This window comes from Solanum dulcamara, chromosome 7, assembly GCF_947179165.1.
Source record: "Solanum dulcamara chromosome 7, daSolDulc1.2, whole genome shotgun sequence".
Taxonomy (NCBI): Eukaryota; Viridiplantae; Streptophyta; class Magnoliopsida; order Solanales; family Solanaceae; genus Solanum; species Solanum dulcamara.
Genome location: NC_077243.1, coordinates 78228717 through 78247790, shown reverse-complemented (window position 1 = coordinate 78247790; position 19074 = coordinate 78228717). Strand labels below are relative to the sequence as shown.

At 33.6% G+C, this 19074-nt stretch overlaps 3 protein-coding genes across 5 annotated transcripts; 1 reads left to right on the top strand and 2 right to left on the bottom strand.

The window, feature by feature from the left end:
- Positions 1-4028: 4028 nt before the first annotated feature.
- On the bottom strand, positions 4029-7560 carry LOC129893885 (probable carboxylesterase 16). Its single transcript, XM_055969310.1, has 2 exons — positions 6481-7560; positions 4029-4856 (listed from the first exon to the last, which is right to left on the bottom strand). Exons 1-2 carry the CDS (start codon positions 7314-7316, stop codon positions 4319-4321), a joined length of 1374 nt encoding a protein of 457 aa, XP_055825285.1. The 5' UTR covers positions 7317-7560; the 3' UTR covers positions 4029-4318.
- A 1727-nt stretch (positions 7561-9287) lies between these two features.
- LOC129893884 (serine/threonine protein phosphatase 2A 57 kDa regulatory subunit B' theta isoform-like) lies at positions 9288-13280 on the bottom strand. 2 transcript variants are annotated; one of them, XM_055969308.1, is made up of 5 exons: positions 12996-13280; positions 12793-12890; positions 11051-12490; positions 10809-10844; positions 9288-10059 (listed from the first exon to the last, which is right to left on the bottom strand). In XM_055969308.1, exons 3-5 carry the CDS (start codon positions 12242-12244, stop codon positions 9730-9732), a joined length of 1560 nt encoding a protein of 519 aa, XP_055825283.1. In that variant the 5' UTR covers positions 12245-12490; positions 12793-12890; positions 12996-13280; the 3' UTR covers positions 9288-9729. The 2 variants fall into 2 exon arrangements, with proteins under 2 accessions (XP_055825283.1, XP_055825284.1); XM_055969309.1 differs by lacking the exon at positions 10809-10844.
- A 1380-nt stretch (positions 13281-14660) lies between these two features.
- Positions 14661-18886, top strand: LOC129895721 (uncharacterized). Of its 2 annotated transcripts, none has more exons than XM_055971475.1 (3): positions 14661-14890; positions 15411-16221; positions 17197-18886. In XM_055971475.1, the coding sequence occupies exons 2-3, from the start codon at positions 15511-15513 to the stop codon at positions 18478-18480; spliced, it is 1995 nt and encodes a 664-aa protein (XP_055827450.1). In that variant the 5' UTR covers positions 14661-14890; positions 15411-15510; the 3' UTR covers positions 18481-18886. The 2 variants fall into 2 exon arrangements, with proteins under 2 accessions (XP_055827450.1, XP_055827449.1); XM_055971474.1 differs by having other exon boundaries at positions 15404-16221.
- The last annotated feature ends 188 nt before the right edge of the window (positions 18887-19074 follow it).

Here is a 19074-nt window from a genome sequence, read left to right as displayed (position 1 = left end):
AAAAAATCTTGTTGGGAGCGCCACCCCAAATGGGCCCTGCATTACGCGATTCGGATTGAATCGGAGCTCCACGGACTCCGAATAACGAGGGAAAAACCAAAAAAAATACATTTAATGAGGGTTTTACTGCTTTCATGTATCTGTATTGTCCATGCAAACCTATATTTTCTATTATAAACCTGCGGAACGGAAAATAAGAGACCAATGGAAATGGTGAAATAAATGCAGCAACACTTTAACCTTTGTACATAATACAAATAAACTTTCCAAGTTTTTAGCCAATGCATGCAACTAACTTTATATATATATTTTTAATTTTTTTAAAATAATAAAAAATTACTTATTTAAAAATTTCATGAGAAATACTATTAATCATAATAATTGATGATTTAAAATATTTAAAATATATTTAAAAAATTACGATAGAATTTAAATACCAAACTTCTAAAGGTACCACATAAATTAAATTGGTGCAGTACGTACCGATTGTGTGCCTCTAGGGGCTAGGTGCAGAATTAAAATTAATTTGCTATAAAAATGACAAAAAAAGATAATTACATAAAATAGGCAAACATCCCAGGTACATTTTCAACTTCCATAACTATTCTACTATTTGTTTTTTCAAACTTTTGGTATTTCATTAATTTCTTTAAGTCAAAAGAGTTTTTGTCCATGTTGACTGTATAAAGATTAAATTAAGTTACTCTTTAAGGCGCATTAGATTTGATCATTGGTGTTCGACCAAAATTCATGAGTCCGTGAATTTAAATTATATATATCGATGATAATGTAAAAAATGAGCATATATTATAGGGCTATTCAAAATCGAATCGTAATAAAATCGAAAAAAAGTTATTGATTTATCTGTAATTGGCTATTGATTTAGCGATTTCGATAATGATTTTAATTTTTTTTATTATCAGGTTATCTTCTTAACGGATTAACTGATAACCCGATAGGTATAGATGCAAGGCTTACACTAGGTAGCTAGGTGCAATGTTTTTCTCAATATCTTCAGGGCTTTTCTAAAGGGTCTGAGGCTCTGAGCTAGAATATTTTAGGGTGTTACAATTATGATTAAAACAAAATCTTATTTAAATTTTAAAATTTGAAAAATATCACATAAATTAAATTGTTGCAGATGAGTACATACGGGTTGCGTGCCTGTTGAAGCTTAGCTTCAGAGTTTTAATTAATTTGCTATAAAAATGATAGGAAAAAAAATAGCTACATAAAAGTAGGCAAACATCTTAAGTACATTTTCAACTTTTATAACTATTCTAGCGATTTGTTTTTTCTAACAAGTAGACGAGGAAAATCGAGTCGATGAATTTAAATTATATATATCGACGATAATGCAAAAAAATAAGCACTATCAATATGTTATAGAAGATTGATATGATTATCTTTGAAGTGATCTCCATTTAGTCTAATTTATATATTATTATTTTTAAAATATCACCTTTCCATATTTAATATGTTTTATTTCAAATATTCTTATTTAGCCTTAACGTGGGGAGATTATATATTCGGCAGATTTAATTTACTACATTTTTTCAAAAATCTAATTTCATGTTGATTTTTTTTTTTTTAGAAAAGAATAACTCTCATGGTTAGACGGCTCCTAAGTTATTGAACCATTACACAACTTTTATCAACTGTTTTTGAATGGTTCTTCTATTGCAAACGAGTCAAATTCAATCTTTTAATTTATATGATATAGTTGAAATTTCAAGATTTAAATTTTTGAATTTTGACCGTGAATATTAAAAAATTTAAGTTTTTAAAAATAAATTTATATATTTAAAATTATTATAAATTAAAATAATTAACAATTCACACATATTTAAAAAACTTGTGAAAAAATTCAATAAAAAAATTAATTAACTTTCGAAATTTCAATTATGCCACATTAATCGAGACGGAGGAAATATAAAACTAGTTAATTTCTTTTTACCTAGCTACATATATTTTAGTAATAGGCTGGGGATTCCGTACATAATACATATACGAGTATAAGATATCAAACACTCACGAAAATAATTGAGGTACGTACAAATTGATTAAAATATTATTATTATAAGAAAATTTAAAATAAATTCTAAAATAGTGAAAATTACTTTACTGTTTATTATGGAAAAGTTTCAATAGTAGCTAGTCTCACCGTATTTAATTTCCTATGTTAATAAAATAACTCATTCAACTCTTAATTTTAAACGTTGATATCAAATCCTAGCGGAGTTTAAATTTTATGTATTGACATCATATATTGGTTTATACTATCAGGTGAAATTGATCTCTCTGGTCATTTGGTGTGAGGGATAAAAATAAATAGTCTTGAGATAAAAAAAAATAATCAGAAATAAAATTTTGATGTCTTGTTTGGTTGTCAAGTTTGGGATAACGTATCCCACCATTTATACCATAGTGATGAGATAAGTTATCCCACTATACGTTATTCCATATATATGATAGGATAAACTTATTTCAGGATAGCTACTCCCAGAATAATTAATCTTGGGATAGCTTTTTTCCAACCGAACGGAGTTAAATTGTGCTGATATTATAAACATTACTTATACAGACAGTGCATGATATAAATCCTAACCATATATGTATCCTTCTACGTATAGATACATTGCAAAATATTGATTAATGCATACATCAAATAAATGACATATACTATATAAGATAAAAGTGAATTGTATGTCGAATTACATGCAACTTTTTGACCTTTTTTTTGTTGGTTTATTCACAAGTCTGTGATTAGACTTGAGCTGGTCGCATATATATATATATATATATATATATATTATTAGATGTGTTATATTCATCATTATAATTATTGTGGAAATATCGTGGATTAACTAGCACACAATGACAAACAAAGAAAATAGAAAAGAAAAAAAAAACACAAGGATTAATGAGGTTCGGCTATGCCTATTCCTCCCAGCAAAAGCAGAGAGAGTTTTCCACTATGAAAGAAAGATAAAAAGTTTACAACGCTTTAGAAAAAAGTTTCCCAATCCTAGAAGAACAATTTATTCCTTTCCCAAATCTATTAGGATTGTGAGTTTTCCAAAATATACATGAAAAAAATTTAAGACATAATTAACAAATAATTAATAAAATAATACTAATGAGTAGAATAACAACGTATTTGGTATCATCTCATAAGTGAGATATGAGGAAATTAGCGTAGACCTTATTCCTATATTGAAAAAGATAGAAAAGTTATTTATGATATACCGTCGATTCAAGTAAAACATATCAAAGCAAATATGAAAAAGAAATACAATAGCAAAAAGTACCACTAATAAACGAAATTGTGTATGCTTTATTTGATTCAGAAACCGTCTTTTTCTAATTCGATTCCTAATACCATGTATTGCACTTTAAATATGAATTTACAATTTCTCGTACCCAATACTGACCAAATCAAACATCAAACTATGTTAATGCCATTTGTTATAATACCAAGAAAAGTTCTTTATTTATTAGGAAAAAAATATTGTTTTTTTAATAAAACACATTTTCTACTACATTTCTTACCAAGAATTCAAGTGGAAGAAACTACTATAAATCAAAGAATTTGCAAGCTATATATCTACACATAACACATTATTACAAAGGTCTAAAGCTTATTGAAAATGAAAAGTGCAGGGCCATTTTCTACATTAGTTATTATTGTGGTGATGGAGTGGGGGAAGAATCACGAGTAGAGTTACTCGTTACCTATACTGGTGGGAGGTAACAGTTTGCCAATGAAATTAATCGAGATGGGTGCAATCTAGTCCTTGACATACCTTTGATCTGTTGAGCAAGAGCCCATCCACACGGGATTTTCAGATCACTATTGCTAACTGGAATCTCGGTTCAACCATTTGAAAATAGTAGTTTTAACAAACTAAATATGAATTTAGATTGCATTACAAGACATAACAAATTTTCTTGTGTAAGTAAAATGCTGAACTCTATCAATAAGTTATCTGAACTCATTTCCAGAGGAAGAATCCAATAAAAGAATATAAGAAATAAAAAGGAACATTTCATTCCTTGATCTCTTATGGCAGAGGAACATCTCAATACAGGAAAAATTGTTGACAAGGATGTCAAACAAGCATAATTAAACTCGTCGTAAGAGGAAATTATGGCTCAAACTCAACTAATTTCTATTTTCCGGCAAGTCATCTATATTACAAAAGGAACACGAGGAAAAAAGAATATGCCTGAAATTTCAGAGCAAGATATGGTAGACCTCAAATCCCAGGTATCTTTATGTCACATACATTCTGCTATACAGGATCATCTATCCGATTCAATATGAGAACTCATGACCTCGAAGTGAAATATATTTCTTAACCCAGATGGCAATGTCCTCAGCACAAGCCTGAGCTTGAGGGGTTTTAAGAAGCATGTCAAGAGTTGCAAACTCATGAACTGCATCCTTGTACTCGAGAACAGGAGCATCAACATTTACCTTTCGTAGTTCCTCTGAATAAGCAATGGCACGATCTTTCATCCAGTCATGCTCCGCTATCACTGTCAATGTTGGGGGCATCCGCTTCAGTGGAGGTCCTCTTCCAGGGGTAAGAGGGTTAGCAGCAGGATGATCCAAGTCAAACTCCCCTTCAGGTAAAAATAATTTCCATGCAAGAGTGCACAAGGCCTTATCATAGAAATAGGAATTTGCTAGCTTAATTTCGGAATGTGTTGGAACGCTTCCAATGAAAAAAGGATACATCAAAACCTGCGCCACCACTTTCACTGGATCCAAAAGCTTACCTGCCTCTACAGCTTTCCGAGCCACATAATCAGCTATATTTCCTCCACAGCTCACTCCTAGGAGAACACACCTGGATGAACATGTCAAAGAACAAAAGCATTCGTGAGTTATCACTTACATTTGAAGGAACGAAAGGAAAAGAAGGGAGTCTTCATTTGACTTTATTTGGTAAAGCATTAGCAAGTATTATTAGGCTTGAATTCACATTCAAAAATGTCACCAAACATATGATAAAGAGGGACCTTTCTTTTATGATAAGTAAGATACTGAGTCACCAACAAGCAGTAAGGAAGTGCTGTATACAATTGTACATCATATTATAGCCCCAAAGAGAATTTTGTTCAATCATTTCTTAGGTATGCCTTATTACACCGTTAATTCAAAAAAGTTACTAAAAGAAAACTTATACAGTCAAGAGTGGCTACTTGTCCTTCAAAGCACCTCTTGTGAAAAAGAAAAAATTAGGAAATCTCCCTATCAAATTCTTTTGCAGATACATAGTAATTTTTCACAACTTCTTATTAACTTCTGCCCTCCTACTAAAAAGATAAGCTAATAGCTTTGAACACCATGAACCTTCCACGCATCTAACCACAATTACATCTCTCTTAATTCTTTTTCCTCCTTTGCTAATTCTCCACTGTCATTTGGAAAGTAATGTTTTGTTAGGTAAGTAATCTTTTGGCTGATCAAGGCACCCGATGATAAACCATGGCTTATCAACATAACAAAATATATTTAACCAGTAACCTATCCCTAAATGTGACTGGAGATGATACAAAAGACAATCGGACGATAGTAATGCAATTCATTGTGCAGAGATATGATTCATTCATCAAGTTGGGGCAAGTTTTCGCCCCTTTCTTTGGATACTCGTTCTAGTTTAATCAACCAATAATAGGGTTTATCATCTCGATCTTTCCGAAAGAAACTCTTTATTTTATCAAGTCATCTCTCCGCCAAAGCTGGTATGAAGAATTGGACATAAAATGAGTTGACAAGTTACTGAGGAAACTATTTATCAAAGATATCTAATCCCTTTATCAGTTGTGCTCATTATGAAAGTCATTTTTTAATATCGAACAATAAGCCTGTAAAATTGGAGAATAAAATGAAATAAAAGACCAGAAAAAACCAAAGAAAAAATAATCGTTGACAGCAAGAGAGTGTATAAGAGAAATGCAGAACAGAAGGTGAAAACTGAAAAGCATATATAATGCATTTTCCTTCCCCTTTGAATAAACACATAATTTGGTCACAAACACACTTGCCTTTCTGAGAAAAAGGCCCAAAACTACGCAGACGCATAAAAGTATTGTTTGATAGCAAGAACCAAAACTAGGCATTTGTAAAAACGTATTCTTTGATCCATACCGGCAGCAGCCTAAACTTTCAGCACTTAGTGTTATTGCTGTTACACTCAACCTAAAGATTCCAATTCCATTATTCTAATTTGGGTAGATATGTCATCAATTCGACGGCAGTATTTCATACTTCACAAGCTACATTTGCGTCTACATTTCAGTTTAATGCTTGATTCCATTAAATTAAACCAACTATCAAAAACAGATCTTTTCTTTTGAAATAGACATCAAACAAATTATCATAACAGATAATCATCGGTGATCTAAACTTGTCACTGAAACGCATTTATAAGGCTATAAAATGAATGAGATAGTTAGACAAAATCTAACCTTGACGGATCCCCATGAGCAGCCAACCAAGGCTCCACCAACGATGCTCCAAACGCATCAGCTATATGTCCATACGTATCAGATTTCTTCAAATCCGTCCCTCCACCACGTCTGCTCCCCACTGACTTACTACATTCAGCTAAATTAACCTGTTTCGCCAGCCAATGCAGTACCTTCAATCCATCCTCAAACGCAGCTGGATAACGATCCTCAGGTGCTAACCTGTATCCAACAGCTATAACAATAACATCACAAAGCTTAGCTATCCTTCTACAAAACAAATCATTCGCTGTCGAATCATTACTCCCACTCACAAAACCCCCACCATGAAATTGCAACATTACTGGCAATTTCCTACAATTTTTTCCAACAACAGGAGAATACCCTCTATAAACCCCATTTTCAGTAATCAAACCTATATCATCAGCAGCAACAGAACCAAGACTACTTCTCCTGTGATTAAACCCATTCTTGTTAACATGGGTCTGATTCCCATAGCTATTTCGACGTAAAAGCCCCTGGTTAGAATCAGATCCAGGAACCCTAACCCTGAATTTCGATTTCAGATCGGATTCATGAGAACCCAAACAGGTTTCAGGTAGAAAGACTCGAATTGAAACAGATGTTCCTGGATCTACATGTAAATCCTTGGTGGCAACACCATCAGTGAATATAGGATTTGAAGCAACAATGGATTCTTCATTGGGACGAGACGTAACACCAAAATGCTGCTGCGACCCATTATTGGTTTCATCGATTTGGATTCGATTCTGTAACCGATGCTTTAGCATAAATTTGAAGAAAACACTGTATAATTTCACTGCCACGCTTGGCATTTCCCTTCAAATGAAGAAGAAAGATTTGTATTGCTAAAATGATGAAAACACCATGCTACTTGATATGTATTACATTGAAATGAAAAAGATAATTAAGGGTTTAAGGAGATGGATTGTGATTAAGGAAAAGGTATTAGAGATTACTTCATTCAATTGCAGAAAAAGGGATGAAAAAGATTTATTTTTTATTGTTTTCTTCAAAATAGAAGGACTGTGTTCTAAGTTTTTTTTTTTTTTCTTTTCCAATGATAATCAATCATAGTCCATTGAGCTGTTTTTAGTTGTTTTTTTTTAAAAGAAATAATTTAATTTTGGCCTTTTAAGTTGAAGGGACATGATTTTAATTACTGTCTGTGTCCTATTTTAATTGTCATGATTTTCTTTTTGAGAGTTAAACTATATAAACTTTGACTAACATTTTAAGATATATTTTTTTATTATATTGATATGAAAAAGTTTGTAACTTATAATATTTTTCGTATAATTTTTAAATATCTAATTTTTAACTTTATAATATTAAGTTAAAGTAATATAATTTAATTTTAAAAATTAGTTAAATTAACTTTCGAAAAACGTAACATGACAACTAAAATAGAACAGAAGGAGTATATTTAAAAAAAATAATTAAGATGATAGGTTTAGCTTGTATGAGATCAATAAGTAATAAGTAAATAGGAAAACTGTAAATAAAATACATAAGTTCTAGATTTATAAAATATAGAAGTAATAAAATTATATACTTACATAAGAGAATAATTGAACAAATTATAAGATAATAATTGAACAAATTATAAGATAATAATTGAACAAATTGTAAGGTGGATGTACTTGCGTGACACAAGGGATCCGTGCGTCGGTGTTAGTTAATTGAGCTATTATTATTTGGATTTTGGCGTTACATTTTTCTTTAATTTTATATTTTAAAGTGTGTTATTTAATTTTTTACCTTCGAAACTAATAAAGTATTAAAAAAACAAAATGTCTCCAAAATAGTAGCATTTTAATATATTATTTTTGTTGTTTTTTTATTAGACTTCAATTAAATTTAAATTTACCTCCGAAATTATCATAGGAAGGTAAATTACTGTTAACAAAGATGACTCTATGTCAAGCCTCCAAATAGTGAAACCGATAACCCATTAATGCAATAGTAATTTACTACTTTGTCCCTAAATAAATATTAATTATTAATAGCAATACCTTATTGGTATTGCTATTAATACCTTTGCCCTTTAACCTTCAATTCATATTATTGTCATAGTTCTTTTATTCGTGTTGCAGATGTAGAGCTCTTTTCATGTTAGTCATTATTGTTTCTATTTTATGAATACTTCGTAAAGACATATTATTGTCTTATCGCGCCAAATTGTTTTAGTTTTATGAACATTTTCTTATTGGGTAAATCGAAAACCGAACCAAAATTGATAAAAAATATTTTATTGATTTGTTATTGGTTTATCATATTTTTAAACCGAAAACCGATAAATCGAACTAATAAAACCGAACCGAACCGATCAATGCACACCCTTATATAGCTCCGCATCGAATAGATATGAGGTGAATTAGTCAAAGTGCATACAAGATGGCTCTGTTGTTTTTTTAGAATAAAGATAAGGGTAAACATTGCTACCCAATACCAGATTGTTTGTCATCAAGGCTTAGCTTAATCAGTTGAAAAAGTCCTTTCACTTTTCCTACCACAAGATTTGAGTTTTTCACTTTGCATAATAATTGAACTGACAAATCTTTCTTCCATTAGCTGGTATTCACATGCCTAAATAGATGACTACAATAACCAAACTGTTATGAAAGCTAAAGTCACCTTTGGCATTCACTCACCAAAGGTTTTGTTTTATGATTTACAGTAACAACAACATACCCAGTGAAATCCCACGAGTGGTATGATTTACAGCAACAATTAAAGGGCAAAAAAAGTAAGGCTCTTTGAAGAAACTCATCCAAAGCAGTGTGAAATCAGAAGAATTGTGCTGCTGAACATTGATTCAGCCCGCGTTAATTTAGATATTTTGAAGATTATCTACAAAAGCATTTCAGGCCAAGCTGAAAATGTATAGCATACACATGATGGTACAGAGATTTCATCAGCAAACTAAAACAAAACTAGAAGCAAAAAGATCATAAACATATACCTGAAGAATTGTGCTTTTTCGATCGTTTGTAAATCCAACAAAGAGGATACACCTATCGAATAAACTCCAGCTAGAGACGCTGGCTGTGGACTCAAAAAAAATCTTGGGATTCTCTGATCATGCAATTGCATATGTACAATTGACGTAACTTACTTTGTTGGATTCCACATCCTTGATAACATACTAGTCAGCTCTTCAACGGAAAAGTAACAGTAATGAAGATATAAGAGTCTCTAGCTAAATGGTGAATGAGGGGCTGTCGTTCAAGAAACTAGCACTAACTCATTGCTTGTAGCTTTCATTGCAGCGATTTCTTCTAATCTTTTCCATGTAGTCTCACGTTTCACTTTTGTCTCTTCTTCCCGGTCCTGATCCTCTTCAAATTTCTGCAAGCACCCTTCAAAGAGTTCAGCATCAATGTCGAAGAAGATTTTGCGAACATTTAATGTCAAGCTTTGCACTGCATGATTCCAGTGGCCTCTAGCATTCTTCTCCAAGGAAGGGATGATTATTGGCAGTATAACTTTGCGATTTTGTCTGATTAGGTTCTCAACATGACTATTGTTCCACAGGAACAAAGATCTCTCGGCCACCTGCATATTCAAATATTGAATAATTAAAAAGAATGGGAAATATACATGCACACACGCACACCAAAGTGAATGGGGGCTAAAGAAAAAGTGGCAATAATATAACCAAAACAATTCACTTTATCTAATTCTATCAAATAACGGCACTATTTTTATGTCCACGTTCATTTTTATATTTCAGTCATAGCAAGAAGGCGAAAGCCTAGTCTTAGAATTCCAATAGCAAATGTTGTTTTTGCATTTTATTTGTAGTTATAAATTCTGGCACACTAACTCTCTCTGGTAAGCCAGAATATCCCTTTCTTTATAATTTTTTGTATGTTTGGGATGGCAGGAAATAGCCAGCGAAGAGGTTGTTGAAAAAGCTTTTAATAGAGAAAAGAATCTTTGCTGTATTCCCTGCCACTCTGATAATGTCCTCTCAAGAGCTAAGAAATTCTGACGGACTACACTTCTCGTTTTCTTGCTTACCATATCTCCATTGGAGCAAACACTTTCACTAGATTACTTCTTAAATAATGCTGAGGTATTCGCCCAAATGCCCATCCCTCCCCCAAAAAAGTAATGGATCACAACAACGGTAATTATTAATGTTGGCTCATTCTCTATGCTTCACAAGAATTTTGGTCCTTGCAATTTCCTCACAATATTGTTACTTTAACCCCAGAGGTGATAATATTAGCCATAGGAGTGGTTTGCAGAGGTACAGCATCCCGAAATCAAACGACAAAGTTTATATTTGGGCTGCTGACATTTAAGACTTCAGAGATTGCAAGATGGAAGACCTCCTGCAGAGTTGCATCCAAAATATGATAGACCATAAGAGAATTATTCACTTTTGTTATTCATTTAGTTTGATACTAATCAAGAGTAGCAGGTATTTATAACAAGGAATATCCAGCTCAAAATCAAATACCGAATATAGCAAGGTTCAATCCGGGGAACCACGAAAAAGAACGGGAAAAGATATATAAAATCAATCAAAACTACAAACCTGAAAGTGTGAGCTGCTCAAGCAAAGGCTCATTTGACGAAACAAGGGAACCATAAAACGCTGAAATTCTGGTGGCTGAGTTGCTTCTAATACCTCCTCGAGTTCACCTAAGAACATTACCTCCTTTGAACTGTTTGTGATTGGCCAGTATTTCAACAAACCTCTTATAACAGTATCAGCAAGCTTGTTGTCTTTTTCTAAAAATTGTGTGATGCAGTAAGATAATTGCTGATGATACATTTGTATACATTTTGGTTTATGAAGTGGAATAAGAGCTCGAACAAGGAACAATTTGTGCTCTTCCTTCAGTGGCAGAGCGAATCCATTAATTATACTTCCCAAAATTTCTAAGAGTTCTGCTATTCCATTATGCTTCTCAGTTTCAAAAATAGACCTGTAAAATATGTGGTTGATTGATTTCCTTATGAACGGGCGGTGCACCATGAACTTTCCATACATGCGGTGCAGTACAGTCTTTAAGTACTCCCTTTCTCTTGGATCATCAGAACCAAAGAGATCTAATATCCTGAGAACAAAAGAGTGATCAATGTATCGCTTAGCCAATTTTGGGTCCGTCTCCGGTGATGCCACAAACCGGAGAAGCAACTCATACACAATTTGCACATGTGGCCATGCAGCGTCCATTAAGGGTTCCTCTTCTTCCAAGATAAGAGCTTCCAATACTTGGTTTCCATGAGGTTGAGGAGCACGAGACCTGAATAAGTTCAAGGACACCATTTTAACTGTTTCTTGCACGACAGTTTCCGTGAACTTCCCATCTGCAGAAGTAACATAATCAACTAGCTCCACCAATGTCTGTCGCTTGATGTCTTTTTCTTTCAAATCTTTCGTTGGGTCAGTAAAGTCAAACAAGACACAACACAAGTTCAGCTTTTTGATGAACAAGTTTTGTTTATCAGAATTTGGTACATCTCTAAAACTAGGCAACACCTCATATGGGGAAACTATTCCATTCACCTTAGTATTTACAGCCATGGGAAGTCTATCTACATTACTCAGTCCAGTAGCTAAAGAAGAAGTCGTTCCTGAAAGAGACATAGCACTCGAATTCCCAGACCGAGAACTAGACAAATCACTGCTTATTGAACTAGTTGAAGCATTTGAGGGTCCATCGCGATTTTCTGCTGACTTAGACGGCTTCCTAGGAAGCTTATTGAGTATCTGTTTGATCATCACTACAAGATATGGTCTCCTTCCTATAAACCCCTACTTGCTTCACTGATCGAAATACTCTTGGAACAAAAGATATGTCATCAGTCAGAAACATCTAAAATGCAAAACCAGATGACTAAACCAATTGAAAGTGACCCACTTGCTATCTCATTCACTCACAAATTTCATCATCTTCCCTAAAGGAGATTATAAGCTCTATATAATCCAACAGTTGTGTCTGACTAATTGAATCAATCTTCTTGTCATCTGAAAAGAAAATAACATAAAGACTAGTATAGTGAACAAATCCCAGATATCTAGAGGGTTAGGAAGTCAACTTTCATTCTTATAAGTGGGAAAAAAGCTAAAAGATCAACTCTTTCTCACCAAATCCATCTTTTTTTCAGAACCATTTCGTGAAACACAAAATTCTTGCTACTCATGAACCAAAAAAAGAAAAAACCCAGATGCAGGAAACTTATACATCATTGAAAAAACATAACTTTTTTCTGAATCTGAGACAACCATTCTGATTTTTTACAAGTAAAGGAATCAAATTGTGCACTGACCTTGATTCTTTCTTTCAGATGGGGTTCATCAAGACTGGAATAGACAAAGATCTAGCCAAAATCCAAGAAACAAGATAATATTTTTGAAGTGGAATCACCTGAAAAAGAGTAAAGAAAGGAACTTTAGCAAAAAAAAACAGTGGATTAAAAGAACAAAAAGCAGCATTCAGAAATTGAATTTCATATAAGTTTTTGATGCTTACATTAAAAAGGCAGTTTAAAACTTTTCAGAGATGGGTCAGTGATAGAAATCTGAAAACATGAAGAAAAGGGGTTGATGGATTAGAACTTAGAAGGATAACAATTGTTTAGCAAGAATTTGTTGATTTTTATTGGTTCTTTTCTTTTTCCCTTTTAGTCCTTGTCCTTTGTCTCACAGATTTCATCAATTTTAGAAATCCACTGTTCTCTTTGTTCTCACTTTGTTTTTTTCTGGATTAGGCAGAATTTTGTTGGCTGAAATGTGAAGAGCCAAATAAAGCGTGTGACCTTCTATGTAGCATAATTCACATATATCTAATATTTTAAATACATAGGGAAGTGAGGAGCCAAAGGTGACGGAGAAAAGCTATGTATTTTAGATACATGTGAATTCATTTTGATATCTTGTATTTTGAATGAATTACACATAATTTTGATCTCATTTATTTCGATATATATGTATTTGGATGTATTTAGACGCACCAAAATTGGATAAGATTCACAATATTATAAATTAAAGTATATCTAAGTAATTAACATTTAAACTAATGAGATTTATACGAGTTTCTCTAAGAATCATAGTGAATAATGAGAAATGTGGCCTCAATGTTTTACTACTAAAAAATGTTACTCCCTCAATTTATATAAAAATAATTATTATTAATATTATATTAAACGTATCCTTAGAACTTGTTACGTTAAACATGACATTAGATTTCTCCAAGCACATATAATCTGATGGCATGTTAAGAAATAAATTTTGGGTCTAACTTAACTTTAAAAATTCAATCAAGAGATGAGCATTGTCTAAAACTATATAAAAAGATCAGAAATTTATTTATAATTGATGTGAAATAATCAACAAAATGAGTCTATTTTAGATATCATGATAAATAAAATGGATCATGAACCTACACGAGTGTTCAATTGAAATAATCTCAAATTTAAGATGTCTAAGTGAAATTTAATATCAACTTTAAGTAAAATTTAATATCAATTCAACCTAAAAAAAAAATCACTCTATAGCATAAGGGCAAAATGACTTAAATCTATTAGATTATTCTCATTTTGGATATTTGTCAAATCCAAAGCTGCTTTTCTCACATGGGCATATCCTCTCATTTTGATTGTGGTCCATGCCTTGGTCTGTTCATAATGTTACTTATTTAGTTATCAATTGTATTTTTAGCAAAATTGGGATGTATTTAGTTAAAAAATTGTTTGCATCACATTTTATAAATCCCTATAATATTTTTAATTTTTTATATAAAATTTTGATTCCCCCATTAATTTACTTAAATAAAAAAAAAACAAATAGATACTAATAATTACTGTCAAATCGACCATGACGTGGAAAGCATTAGGGAAAAATAGGAAAATTCATTTTGGTACAGCACTAATCATGACTTAAGTTTTTTTGCATCATTATACTTGTTTGGTCTTTTTCCATTGTCAACACAAACGTATGATTTTTTTTTTAATTTTCCATCGCGATTTTCAAAGTTTATGGAGCCTCAACTAAATTTAAATAGCTAGTTGCAAAGTTCATTCAAACAAAATTTTTATCATATTCTAAATTTAAATTTTTTAATTAAGAATATAACAATTTCATTGATGCGCCATAACCACGTTGATAGGAACGCAACATTATAACATAGTCCCGCTGTCTTTAGAGTTTTGGCGCCCCCGCCAATAGTCACTTTTACCTTTCCCAATTATCTATGTATCAACAAAATTTCACATTTCAATGAGAATCTTTCTTCCTTTTCATCAATCTTTAATCTTTCTTACCAAAGTTTTTATCTTTTCTCTGATTTAGTCCTGCTTTTCTTCAATTGTTATGCTCTCCACGACCTCATTTTCTTTGTGGTAAACCACAGATCCATCTTCTAGTAAGGTTAGTATTTCAAGTTTTCATTTTTTCTGTGTTTTTTCATCCATAAAAATTGCTTCTTTGTAGTTGGTATCGTCATTTCTCTTTAAAGTTTATAGCTTTTTCTTTGGATGCATATTCACCTTTACTCTCTTTGTTTGTTCTCCTCTGTGGGCTTGAAATCTTGTAGGGTCTTGTGTCATAATTATATATTTGAGTAGTTGCTTTGTGGATTAATCGCTTTTTGGTCTGTCTTATCTTCAACCATTAGTTAATGTTGTATTTTCTTGTTGCATAATCATGAATTACCTATTCTTAGCAAAAGATTGGCCCTTTTCTTGAGTTAATAGAGTAGCAGGGATCTTTTTGGCTAATAAAAATCACTTCTTTATTGGTAAACTTTATCTGGTCTAGCACTCATCCCGCTCCTAAGGTAAGGATAAAGAGTCTTTCTTGTGTGTTTTAGTCTTTACTGGAATGATTCACACATGTTGGTTGAGGATTGCTTGGGAATTTGTTGATAGTGACTTTTTTCAGGTTCTAGGTAGGCTACCAGTGGTTTTTGTTGATTGAGCCTGTTTCCTTCATTCCACTCGTCTAGCCCTCTTCACGAACTTGTACAATCTATTGTTCTTTTTGTTATAATGCCTCCTACATACTTACCGCTTCGTTGGGAGAGTACTGGAGACCAATGGTGGTATGCTTCACCAATTGATTGGGCAGCTGCAAATGGTCACTATGATTTGGTGCGTGAGCTTCTTCGCTTAGATGGAAATCATCTTATGAAACTCACTTCACTACGTAGGATTAGACGGCTCGAGTCTGTCTGGGATGATGAAGAGCAATTTGATGATGTTGCTAAATGCCGGTCACAGGTTGCAAGGAAGCTACTCCTTGAATGTGAGACCAAGAAAGGGAAAAATTCCCTACTTTCAGCTGGCTATGGTGGATGGCTTTTATATACTGCTGCCTCTGCTGGAGACCTGGATTTTGTTCGAGAATTACTCGAAAAAGACCCCCTTTTGGTCTTTGGAGAAGGGGAGTATGGTGTCACTGACATGTTATATGCTGCTTCTAGGAGTAAAAACTGTGATGCATTTAAGGTTTTGTTTGATTTTGCTATGTCTCCAAGGTTTATAGCGCGTGGTGGCAGAGATTTGGATGAACAGATTGGGGAGATTCCATCTGCTTATAAATGGGAGATGATGAATAGAGCTATTCATGCAGCTGCTAGAGGAGGAAATCTTATGATACTGAAGGAGCTTCTTGCTGATTGCTCTGATGAGATATTGGCTTACAGAGACATTCAGGGTGCAACTCTCTTACATACGGCTGCTGGCAAAGGCCAGGTCGAGGTAGGATTTGTTTGATTGCCAGTTTAATCTGTTGCAGATTTTATGTTGCTAGGTTTTGGTTCTTGGTTGTTACAAATTAATACAGGCAGTGGCGGAGATATGTGTTAGCAAGGGGTTCAATTGTGTAAATAGGGAAAAAATGTTTTTTTTAGGGGGTTATATATATATACTGTTGAATCCCCACGATATACGAGATGACCCTAGGTGAATCGCCTTGTATAGTATTCCTGTCTCCGTCACTGAATACAGGGCGCTGGAACTAACAAATTGTATATGTGCTTACTATTTGTATAGCAAGATCAACTACTAAATTAGTATTTGGTAGTCTAATTGCAACAACTCAGCAACTTTTCTATCTTAACCAGTCACTTTATACCTCAAAAGTTATTAGTTTTCAAAGTTTCAACCACGAGGTTTCGACATAAGCACTCATATTAGTATGAAGTGGTAAAACCAAGAATCATCTTGCTTTGCATAATTTCTTGGGAACTTCTATACTGTTATTGAGTATGAAGAAATTTCTCCTGATAGGATTTCAGACTCTCAGATTTCGTAGGTGTTGCCCATCTCAAATCGATATTCAGCATGTTAGACGAATAGTTGCTTTTACTAATTTATAGTTATAGGAGGGTTTAAGTCAATGCTAAACAGTGATGCATATTAAGCCAACACTTACAATAGATTTGCACCTTTACTTGACCAGTTGAATTTTTTACTGAGCTTTACTTTTTGTGTAGTCAGAGAAATAGGGAAAGATATGCAAATGGTTTGCATCCCATTATTAAAAAAGAGAAGTTTAAGCTGGATTTTCAGATATCCTGTTTTTATCTAATAGCAAAGGATTGATCTTTGTTGTGGTGGTTATTGATCCTTGCTATGTTTTTCATCTTTTAACGACACCTCAGAACAAGCTTGGATTTGTTAGGGACGTGGGTACAAATCAAACTGTGCTAATGTTAATGGTTACGGTTGCAGGTTGTTAAATATCTTTTAAAAAGTTCGGATATTATCAACTCCATAGACAACCAAGGCAACACTGCACTACATGTGGCTGCTTCTAGGGGCCAATTAGCTGTTGTTGAAGTTCTCATTGTTGCTTCACCTTCGTTGATCTATTCAAAAAATAATGCTGGAGAAACATTTCTTCATGTTGCCATTAGTGGTTTCCAAACTCCTTATTTCCGCAGATTGGACCATCAAATCGATCTCATGAAGCAATTAGTTTGTGGGAAAATTTCCAACATTGAAGAGATTATTAATGCTGAAAACAATGATGGTAGAACTGCTCTTCATTTGGCTGTCATTGGAAATATTCATTCTGAACTTGTGGAGTTACTTATGACTGTCTGCTCTATTAATGTCAACACTCGTGATAAGGATGGAATGACACCACTTGATATCCTGAAGCAACGGCCACGTTCTGCTTCATCAGAGCTACTTACAAAGCAGTTGATCTCTGCAGGAGGGATTTTCAGTCATCACGATTATTCTGCAAGGAGAGTTGTTGCATCCCATTTAAAGATGCAAAATATAAATAGTAGTCCTGGAATTTCTTTTAGAATCTCGGACACCGAAATATTCTTATACACGGGCATTGAACATGCATCAGATGGCAGTAGAAATGCTGAGATGAGTCATCCCTGCATGAGTCCTGATAGCTATTGTTCTACAAATGCCAAGAAGCCTGGTTCCGCAAATGATGCAGCACAAAAACTGAAACGCTTCTTCCATTGGCCAAAAATTAAAAAAAGAGATAGTAAGAGACTCAAGATATTGGTGGATCAAAGTTCTGCTAGTAATTCAGACGTGGCACCAGTTCCTCTACGAGAAAGGTACTCAAAGCCCTCATCACTTCCGAACCACAAAAGGACGCTCTCTGCTAGTAGTAACCTTCCAAGTCCTACAGCAAAGAAGAAGTTTGCTTCAGGGCTAGTAAATGGTGTCATGCAGGCCATACCACATCTTAGCCTCCCTCGTAGATCGTCTCGTGGTAGTTCCTTCTCGATTTCATCACTGTCTTCACGCAGTTCTATGGAAAAACAAAAAGCAATCGTAGTTGTCACTGAGCTTGCTGGACCTTCTTGCTCTCATCAGTCAGAGGTTGCATCATCAGACTCGATACACAAACAAAGCGCAGGACATAAAAGGTTGGTGAACCAATATTTGTGTTTTGGTGCTTCAGGACGACCTGTCAAGGCCCCTTCAACCAGTATGCAGCCATATGACATCTATGAGCAGTCTGTCCTATCCGCAGCTTGACAATGCCGGTTTTAAAAGGTGAAAGAAGTACATGTGATGGCCTATATGCATGGACTTTAACAGTTTGCAGGTGAGTGAGCTCTTTTCCTGATAATTTTCACAGTCGACGACGCGTCCACATGCGCTCATATATATCAAGAGCTACTAACATATTTCTCTGAATTAGTCCTTTTTATTCGAAAAAAATGTAAATATGTTTGTAGCTGTAACAAAAGGACTTTGTTTCTGTAGCTCCTTAATTAGTTGGATGTAATAAGGAACTTCCTCTTGAGTTGGTTGAACAAATTTCTCTACCTTTCTTCATTGTGTGCTAGTTTTCTTTTTCTTACCAAAACAAAGTTGTATGAGGTTTTGATATAGTAGAAACTCCTAGAAATTCATGTCTAGTGAGTAATAGAACTTGTTACTTCACAAACTTTAGTCTTGACAAAGTCATATCTTAGTTAAGGGAAAAGGTTCATATTTGCCCTGAAATACGCGAACATATGTTTTCCTATAATAATTAGGATCGATCAATCATATCGTTATAAAAATGACTCATTTTACCTTTATTTTCAAATGGGTGATAGTTAGAGACTAATTACTTTGTGTAAA

Bases quoted from the DNA above. Each gene is read 5' to 3' on its own strand.
- LOC129893885 (XM_055969310.1), bottom strand. From the start codon at position 7,316: ATGCCAAGCGTGGCAGTGAAATTATACAGTGTTTTCTTCAAATTTATG. The intron at 4,857-6,480 runs GTTAGATTTTGT...ATGTTCATCCAG, and splicing joins GCTCATGGGGATCCGTCAAG to GTGTGTTCTCCTAGGAGTGA.
- LOC129893884 (XM_055969308.1), bottom strand. From the start codon at position 12,244: ATGATCAAACAGATACTCAATAAGCTTCCTAGGAAGCCGTCTAAGTCA. The intron at 10,845-11,050 runs GTTTGTAGTTTT...GCAACTCTGCAG, and splicing joins TGAGCAGCTCACACTTTCAG to GAGGTCTTCCATCTTGCAAT. The intron at 10,060-10,808 runs GTCAGCAGCCCA...TTGAATATGCAG, and splicing joins CAATCTCTGAAGTCTTAAAT to GTGGCCGAGAGATCTTTGTT.
- LOC129895721 (XM_055971475.1), top strand. From the start codon at position 15,511: ATGCCTCCTACATACTTACCGCTTCGTTGGGAGAGTACTGGAGACCAA. The intron at 16,222-17,196 runs GTAGGATTTGTT...TTACGGTTGCAG, and splicing joins CTGGCAAAGGCCAGGTCGAG to GTTGTTAAATATCTTTTAAA.